Raw genomic sequence first — 10,000 nt, forward strand, 5'->3', positions numbered from 1 at the left:
CGGTGGACGGATTAAATTGCACCGACAAACAAAACCCTCGCGTCCATTTCGTTGCCAGCAAAGCGGAGGTTGAGCGTCTTCCACTACAGTGCTCGGTACAAAAGTGGCACCAGATGTCTTTCCGCCGCGAGAATGTGTGCTGTACGAGATTCAAGGCGAATTGCACATCTTTGTATCCATTACATTATCCAAAGTTTTGTTAACTAAACAACAATTACTATAAGAGAGAGAGATTAAGTTAGCGCCAGCACAACTGTTGCGTTACTATAATGTTCTTGCGTCGCTTTTTTCCCATTTCCCTGTTTGTAGTCTTATCTGAATGCTGGGATCACCTGCTTGCCCTGCACTATGATATGTAGCCATGTTGCTCCTCATGTGCCTCATAGCCGCACTAAGGGTGCTGGTCCTGATCTCGTAACGACGAGATCGGAGCCACTCGATACGCCGCCCGTGCCGCTGCCTGGCTCTCAGATGAGATGTTTTCCATCTTCCGCCCGGGCCTGACTTGTGCTGCTAGTTTTTGCGCCACTTTAATGCGCCTTAGTTTCTATTTTCAGCCAAGCTTCTTCGAGCTCGTCGTCGACTGTTATCGTTTCCCCTTTTTGTTTTGTTTTGTCGCTCCTACGCTGACAACATTATCCTCCTTCACTGTCTAACGAGAAGATCTCCCTGCGATTAAACTAACGATGGACCACTCGAGGCAGATTGGCGGAAGGAAATTGTGATTCGGCTCCCAGTCCCGGCTCGGGCGCCAGTTGATAGTGCACTTCCACTCAATGTATCATTGAGCTTCCTGTTCACTTCAACTCCATGTGTTGGAGCGCCAAAGCGTTGGAATCGTTGTTAGTGTGAGGAATGGAAGATAAAGTGGATAAAGAACTAACAATGTACCGCTGCTGGTTGCTTTTAGATGAACAATTTAGTGTTATCTCAATGTGTCGGACTGAAGAAAGATTTTCAGCATTACAAGCTGCATGTTTTAACGTAGACTGTAGACGAAACCAAATGTGGCCAATGTGGCGGATGAAAATCAATATCCAAATGAAATATACTCGCTCCAAATTAAATCCTCACGATCGATACACACTCAATCCACATGGGCGGTATTAATTTTCCTCTGGCAATACCATTGCATCTGTAACATATTTGCCAATTACCATTATTGACACAATTCTGCGTTCCATGGTGGCCTGCGGCCATCAACCGGTGAAGGAAAGCATCCGCAGAAACTCACGACCACGGCAATACGAGCGCTTTACGCGGTTCTGTAACAAGGTTTCCAGAGCTGCGTACGAGCTCAATACGCGATCGCGATTGCGTAAATTGAAACGCACCGCAGCTCGCAATATGCAATCAACACCTCCCTGCCATTGCCTGCGGTGTTTTCGGTTGACGATTCGATAAATAAACGAACCGGGAGAAAAATCCCTCGAAAAACACGAAATGATTTCGAAAATGTATCGCTGACGCTTCAGGGAACGCCAAAACAACTTCACGGACCGAGCGAAAAATGTTGTACATTATACGGCACACGGCCATCGATGTTTTTGGCCATCATTGACAGGAGAATGCTACTGCGGGATTCACCAACACCACCTCGACCTGTCTGTCAGCATCTCATCTCGCAGGCTCAATATCAGCCTCGAATGTAGACCGTGTGTCAATCCTTTTGAAACATCCTGACATCCCCGCAGCCGTATATTCAAATGTCTCCTTTGTAATGTCCTTGGAAAACCACCCAGTAAAAGCGGGAAAAGGCGGAAATTGCCAACAATAACGAAGTGAACATCAATCAAATGTTAATGCTCCTCCATGTTGTTCGACCTTTCACCCGGCGATGGAGGGGAGGCTGATACCCAATTTGTCGTGAATCGTTGGCCACCGACTGTTACGGTGGTGGGCGTCACGGAGTGGAAAAAGGGTTAAATGGTCTCCCCTTCCACCCTCGCTCCTATTGCGTTTGGTTGGGTTCGGGTTCAAGGACGAGAATTCAAATTACTATCTCCGTTAAACAACGGAGGGCGCAACAAATGGTGTAGAATGGCTTTAATCACTTTCATAACCTTTGTCCACAGTGCTCGATTCTCGCTTCCCTTGGGGCTTATTAAAACTAAGCATCTTCTTCTCTACGCTCTACTTACAGGTTCCCAAGCAGCAGTCGATCAACGGTGACGGTGACACAGTTCGACGGCACGAACGTTCGTTCACTCCGGACGTAAGGGTGTAAGGAGGAGAGGAGGGGCGATGGCGAAGGCAGACTCGATCCAAAATGGACTCAAAACAGAGTAAGTGATATTTGTAGTCGTTCATTTCTTAACGCGCGCCATCGCGGATCCTTAATCAAAATAAATCCTCTCTCTAAAGGATGTTAGCGCGCGCGGAATATCCAATGTTTGTCTTCATTTTCAATCCAATGATGCGCACGAATGGAATCAATTCTTTCCCATTCCTGGTCGATGCTTTGTTACAGAGCACCAGAACTGGCGTTCTAGAAGAAGCTGATACTGGCTCCGGACAAAAGAACTTCCAGCACCGGCATCCATTTATCATCCAGTCCCCTGAAGCCCCGCGTCGCATCGTTTATCCCATAGCCCCTTGCACCACACAGTTGCATCCTTCGTGCAATTGCTGGTTGCAAGTAACAAAGGGTCCGGACGAATCACGGCGTACGAAATGGTGGCACTCATTTCTACAATCACTGTAATCGAGACAGAAAGACAACAACATTCGTTCGTTCGTTCGTTCGTTGGCCATCCATATTGGCCACTAATGGAATGATGCAGGGGACCTCCCGAATGCCTCCATCCGGTCTGTCGACGTGAAAAGTCTCTCTCTCTCTCGGTACATGCTCGGTACTGATGCTCCGTTTGGCACAAGCAGAAGTTGGTCATCAATTTTCAAGCGATCGATTCAAGCACCAATCCTTGCTGCTACGCCCTGATGTCGTTCGGTTTGTTGAACAGCAACAATACGACCCAACGAACGAACAGAAACTCCCCGAATGGCCTCTTCGGTTTCGATTTTGTGGCGATTTTCGTGTGAAAAAGAAATTATCCAGAGCCGCCATTATGGTTATCATTAGGCGGGGCTCGTACCAGAATTACTATGTTTTGCCGCTTTTCGGCCCGGTATCCTCTGGCACCCGGGAGAGCACGTTCCGTATTATTGCTGATTGCAGTTGCACAACAGCAACCGGGCACCGGCTAATGGGTTTTCCCATGGTGCAGCAGGGCGCGAGGAGCTGCATAATCAATAAGTCTGAATTCTGATTTTCCCCCTTTCTAAACCACCACCCCTTCCTAGCGACACCGTGGACCTAGTTGATGCCTTTATGGCTCTCGTTCCACCACAAAACCAGAACTAATAACGATGTCTAGCGATTGTGCGACTGAGTCGGCGCACGAAAGTCATCCCTCGATACATTGGGCCAATTTTTGCGCCACAGAGACATCGTGTGGCCGATCGTCGCTTTATAATTGATGGTTTTCGTTACAGAAAATAAATTTCGATAACTTTTCGCCACAACGGGCGACTGGCGCGCCGTTATGTCGTCGTGTACGGCGTACAGCCACCTATTAATCTGGCCAGCAATCTCAATGTCCACCACAGACAGCCGCCGCCAGAGAGCAAGAGTCAGGCCCCTTGCGATCCCTTTTTCATCCCTTTCTGTTGCCATTTCCGAGGGGTTTTTATGGGAAAATGTATCGTCCGGGGGAGATAAATGTCTCTAATGACTCTCGTCATGGTGCCTTAATCAGGACACCGGGGCACCCTGTCCCGCAATATGCGGATCGATCGGAGAAATAATGTTCATTATCCCGTTCGCTACAGAGGCCGCCGGGCACAATGGGTGCTGGATGTCCGGTTCGCTTGGACACAATTAGGGAATCCTTCGTTCCGTAGCCGTGTCTTTGCAGACATCAAACCCTATTTCAATTTCCATCGCAGCACAACGCGTGACGACGGAATGCTTCTGCCCTTGTCATTTTCCACGGTCCGTGTCTGTGTTTGTCATTATGTTTGCCCTCACATAAATCGGCCAGAAAAGGCCAGGCCAACATCAAAACTCACTCGCAGCCCATCAGACATACCGGAAGCGGGTGCTATGTTGCAATCTCGGTTCGTTATACGATCTAACACTCTGGCAACACTTTCGTTATGATGTTCACCCGAAAGGAAGAGAAGATTGGCAGTGGGTGTGGTTAGCGGGTGTGGAGGTTGATGAAAAGAAAAACAGAAAATAGGATGTCACTGGGAGCAAAAGTGTCCCCGGCTCACGGCATTTGTCGGGGTGTTAATATGGGCGAACGTACATGGCCACGGTGACTTTTTCCTGCCTCTGGTATTCCGTGAAGATTGGGCTGAAATGCCTCACCCTCCAACGATGGCCTCTGACCGATCGCTGATGTCGGTTATGAGTTGCAGATTTTATGTTCCGCTGCTGCGTTGCACTCAAGAGGGTCGTCCGCGTGCGTTCGGCCCTTGAGCACGTGTCGTCCTCGTCGTGTCTGGCGTTTGACGTCCCTTTTTTGATGTGGCTTTTTTGTGGTTTGGTTCCCCCATTTTTGCCACAGATTGTGGTGTGTTGTGCTGTGCGCCATGTGCGTAAGCATTCATCCGGAATCGATTACTGTGTCTCGATTCCGGAGATCCCGGTCGGTCCGTTTGTGGTTCGTACGATTTTTGCTGAAACAGCTCACTTACCACAGGCACACATCATCCATGCTCTCGAAGGTGTATCGTTTGAGGAGTAATTAATGTCTTTGACGCAAAAACCTCTTGTCCATTCAGTCCACTGAACGACTGGTTTGGTTTTTGAACTGCTAAATGGTGGCTGCCTGAACGGGAAAGTGTTCTCGAACTCCTCGAGTCCTGGTTTCCTGTGGGCACAATCAGAACCGCAACTGCTGCCATCAGCTACATCAGGCTCTCAAGCTCTCTGCACGATCTCTGACTGCATCATCAATATTCATTATGATGTGTGTTTCTGAATTTAATTCCAACCCTTTTCGTTATTCAAATTCCCCCTCTATCAAAACAGCTGCGCAGGACGAACTGCTGCTACATCATCAGCTGGACTGACTGAGGGACGCGTTGGTGGCTCCACTTACACACTCCGAAGTGTCTCGTCTACAGGAAGCTCTGATAAAGAATGCAAATTGATTTACACACTCTCGTTGCTGTGGCCTCACAGCTCACAGACACAGTCGCAGACGGCCGGCTGGACGTTTCCTGCAATTTCCGGGCGTCCTGGTGGTTGGTGTGGCCAGTTGCCCTGAGGCACCGGTTTCAAAGTGCCAAATCTGTCTGCGGTTTTAGCTTAAAGCAAAGGTTGTCTCTCTGTCTCTCGCTCTGTCTCTCTGGCAGCGTGGCGCTCCAGGAATGGGGAATTTGAATGGAGATGAACCACATCCGAAAACATGCTGAAGCATATCATTTTCCATCCATCAAAAAAGGGGCTTCAAAAGACCGGGAAAAGAGTGCTTCGTGTGGATGGATGATGGGACGTCGAACATGAGAGGCTTATGCGTATGTTCTGCTTCCTCCAGTAGCTGACCAGCCACTCGAACGGGATGTACCGGCCCCGGGACATGTGTAACCGAGCCCAGGGATCAACATTCTCGACCCCGCTCCCTACTGCTCCCGCTTCTTTTAAGTTTCCCACTTTTGTTCCCGGTTCCAGGACACGGAACCGCGAATGTTGCCTTTCCGTGCACGCGCTCTCTCTCTCTCTCTCTGGTCATAGGATCCCCGATAATAAGGACTTAGTCCTTACCAAACAACAACAACAACAACAGCAGTAGCAAGGGAAAATCGAGGAAAGGCAGGACCTACGCACCGCCCACTCAGCCGTGGAGCCATCATTTTCATGGGCGGACGCAAAATTTGTTTTTCCTCGCCGAACCGCTCGCGGCCAGCTCCGGCGCAGCACCGGTCACGCCGACATAAGCCACGACCCCCCTCCCCGGGGGTGGGGGTTGCGGTTGTGGGGATCGAAAGCGAAAGGGAAAACTTTGCTGGTGCTCATTTCCGTTCCGAACCTTCCTTGCTTTTTCCTTGTTTGCAAAATTTTAAACACTCCACGCGCACACAACCAAACATTCCAGTGAAAAGCGCTCCACCGAATCTCTCTTTCACTCTCGGTACGTTTCCGTTTTTTTTTTCTTTTGATAAAAAATCATCCCGGTCACGGTTTTGCATTTCCCGGCTTTTATCGGTTGGTTTTGGGAAGGGAAGGGCGAGGGGTTGTTTTCTACCATCCGGCCAAGCGGCAGTAGTGAACGTGTCGATCGTTCTTCAAACAATATGAAATGATTTACGGCGCAGCGCACGGGTGCGTGTCCTGTGCGGTACTGGAGTGCGGAAATACGGAAATGTGCGGGAAAAAAACATAAAAAATTCTTCTTCCTGCAATGCAAATGAAAGAACCCGAGTTTAGCCCGAGGACTGGAAGAAAGGAAGGAACGGAGAATGTGGGGGGGTTATTTTTAGATGCTCGAAGGCCACCAGCAAAGGCCAATCGAAAGGTTGTTCCAGGGAAAAGGACGAACCGGGTACGCACCGAACACCACGACACGACGCATTAGATGCTGATGGGCTGCCGGTGCTGGTGGATTCTGATTTGCAGACACCGCCACGTGACTTCCACACGCTCACCACGTGGTGTGTCACTGAATGGGGCATCGACGGAAACGGGTACACTTCCGGGAACCATCAGCGTGTGCGATCGTCACTCGAGCGAACGATATGTCCATCAAAATTGCTATCATTTGCGACTGGAACTGGTGCTGTTGATGGGAAGCATCTAGATAGACCAACTAGCCGTCTAGACGTACATGTTGCATCCAGCTGGAGTCCTATACTCGGCGCACGGTGCGATGCTTTTGCAGAGCAATCAGCGTCGCAATTGGAGTTCAAGTATCACGCTTTTCAAAAGGGAAAATGCGTGCATTGCAACGAGATTCTATGCTGTTGAGGTTATTTCGAATGAATTACATTGAGGTATGAGGTAAATGGTAGCTGGAAACGGTGTTTGAAACCATATTTTCCTTAATGAACGCCCACTTAACGCATTGCAGAAATGATGTTGAATGAAAAGCACATTTGATTTTGATAACAGAGAAAATGAAGTGCGTTTCAAAATGAATACTATCCCTAGCTTTTAACAACCCACAAACTATGCGTTGATGTAGCGATATGCTAAGCAGCGGATCGTCATTTTCATAACGCTTTTCACGACCCCTTTCCCTCCCTTCACGGGTTTCTTCTTCTTCTTCTCTCGCCTTTTTGAAACCAGAATTCATAAGCTTTATCTCTACGGGAACGGAACCCCGAAGTGAGAATTAATGTGGCCACCAGTTGAAGAACCTTGGGGAAGCAACCTTCCCCCACGGTTGGCGCAAGTCGATATGCAAATGAGCAAACATTTATCTCCTCACCACCACACCGACTCACACCGACTGTTCTTACCCCTTGGCACACCATTATCGCCGCACCCACACGCTTCGGTCCGGATACAGAACCAAAATAATATTCCTTCATCGTGCTGGTGGCCGCAGGTTGGTGACCGCAGCAACACCACCATCCAACACCATCCGACGAGCCGTAAAGTTTGGGTGAAAGCTTAAATTCAATTTCTCACCTCCCGACATTCTGAATGCGTTTGCAGCAGTGGTTTCGGTGAGCGGTGTTTTTGAGTTAGTTAGTTAGTTTGTTGTCCCGTTGCGGAATCGTTCTTTTCTTTTGCGAGTTTTCCACAATTTTACTGCCACCAGGTGTAATACCGCAACGTTGTGCCAACTTTTGTGCCTTTAAAGACCTCCCAAAAGGTCGCTCCGGGTCTGCAGAAGGGAGGAAGCTATAAACGGAGTGCGGACTCGGACTGACTCGGCCCTCTATCAGTTAATTAATCAGCTTAAAAGTGCTGTTCTCACCCTTTACCCTAATTGAAAGCCATAAAAACCAAAGCTTAGCATTGCCTCAGCTCCCCCAACCGCGACCTCCTTGTGGCTTGGACAAACGCAACAAAAAAAGAAAGAACAAACAAACAGAAAAAGCGCCATCATGTTTTGGACGCTGTGGCTTATCGCACGAACCATCCAAAAGTTGCGTCTACCGTCAACCACCTCATGGTCACCGGACTAACTCATCCCGGTCAAAAAATGCGGCCTGCGTTCGTGCATCCTTTATTTTTTTCCTCTTCAAATTTCCAAACGCTTATGACCCAGGACGATCCCCAGAGGTCCATTGTTCCATGAAAAACTAGTAGTCGTTCTCCCCGGTCCTGGATGCTGCCACATGTGGGAGAAGAAGCGTCGCCATTGTGTACGAAAGACACACCCCGGGAAATTATAATGTTTCCTTGTGAAGTGTTAACACTTACTAGCTTCTCTTCCTACGCTCTCTGCATGATGAAACTTTTCCTTGCAAGTCCTGAGGTCATGTTCAGCAGCAAAAGTTCCCTCTATGTCCTCTCCTACCGGGTAGAGAAAAAAAATCCCACAGGCGAGGAAACGCCACAGACATTCCGACGCAAAACTTGCTTCTGTAAATTTACACCCCGACCACATCCGTCTCCCCCGCCGCAGAGGTACCGAGGTATTTGCATAATTTTCCCCGCATTAATGACCACCAGGCCAGGCTTCTAGGTCCCAGACCCCCCCAGATCGTATAGTAAAGCATTTTTGCGCCCATAAAGCGTCCAACGTCCAACGATGGATATGCTGTATTGCTTCGGAAGATACTTGGAATTAAATTATTTCCACCAAAAGCCCAAAGTCTTGGTACCGCCGCCAGCGGAGTGGTCGATGACCGCGAATCCGCCAGAAGGATACTTAACGGAACGGCGAAAAGCCAGGAAAAGCTTTTTTAAATTCACTGTCTCGCCATCATTTCGCGCGAGATTTGACTATCCATTTGCATTATTCTCTGTCGCGCTGGGAGGTTTTCGGTGGCCATTTTTGGTGGCCGGAGGTAGAAAAGGGGGCAATCGTCTGGTTCATTATCATTCCCGTGTCGTGCTTTCGGGGCTTGAACTTTCTCATTCGGATCCACTATCTCTGGCAGCCGGTTTTCGGGAGTTTCCACGTTTCTTCGGCGTGCTCTTCGCCACCAGACCTTGAGTTTGTTCAGTAATTTCTTGCGGTAGCTCGGTAACCACCACATAACTTTATTCCAACGAACATTGCGCACGAACACACAAGCGAAGAGCGAGTGTTCTGGTTGAGCAAAAACCAGAACAGAAGCAGTTCCACGCACCACTAGCAGCGCTGCCTCTGGTCGCGTAGTTCTTCGCTCGCGTCGAAAGAGAATGGCTAGTCTGTGTCCATGACATTGGGCTTCTATCATTGGCATATCATTATCATGTGACCATGAAAAAGACGAAGACGACTCACTTCCCCGCCTCACACCGGTCTTAAAGTCCGGCCGGTTCGACAATGAACTTGCCGGTAATGCTTCGTAATGCTCCGGAACGCTAGCTAGCTCTCCACTGAACAGTCCACTGGTACAGCCCTTAAACAATCAAATGGATTCCTGCTACCCTGTTCAAGGATTCCATTCGAGAGCGAGAGTACCGAGCGAACGGTGAGCATTATGCTGCTGCTGCTGCTGCTCTTGAGGATAAGCTCTCGCATGATGTGGCCCACAAACTTATGAATGAACCTTCGCACCCCTCGATAGATCGTCAGAGCTTGCGATGTACATCGGAGACCGTGGACCGTGTGATCCTTCACAACACAGGGATATTCACCCGTGGGCGTTCCATATGTTCCGTACCGAACATCGAAATGTCTCAGTTCACAACGTGAACAACGTTATTCGAGTCAGAGTCAGAGAACAAAACTGCTTCCAAGAGCAGCATCGGGTGCTCGCTTCCGTGTTTCTTCGGAGATTATCCGTCTCTTAACTTTCGTCCTCCCCCCGAAAAAACGGCCAAGTACGGGCCAAGGTGGACGTGTCGAAGGATGCGTGGAGCATGCGCAACTGCTTCGTGGTATCA

The 10,000-nt window shown here is 49.1% G+C and overlaps 1 protein-coding gene across 5 annotated transcripts in view; it reads left to right on the top strand.

The window, feature by feature from the left end:
* Positions 1-10,000, top strand: part of LOC126572269 (mucin-5AC) — a 122,266-nt gene that overhangs the window by 44,128 nt on the left and 68,138 nt on the right. For all 5 annotated transcript variants that reach the window (XM_050231451.1, XM_050231452.1, XM_050231450.1 and 2 more), the window contains one exon: positions 2,144-2,285. In XM_050231451.1, coding sequence (XP_050087408.1) covers positions 2,245-2,285 — 41 coding nt within the window. In that variant the 5' untranslated portion in view covers positions 2,144-2,244. The remainder of the gene's footprint in view (positions 1-2,143; positions 2,286-10,000) is intronic.

The sequence above is a fragment of the Anopheles aquasalis genome, chromosome 2 (genome assembly GCF_943734665.1).
Source record: "Anopheles aquasalis chromosome 2, idAnoAquaMG_Q_19, whole genome shotgun sequence".
NCBI lineage: Eukaryota > Metazoa > Arthropoda > Insecta > Diptera > Culicidae > Anopheles > Anopheles aquasalis.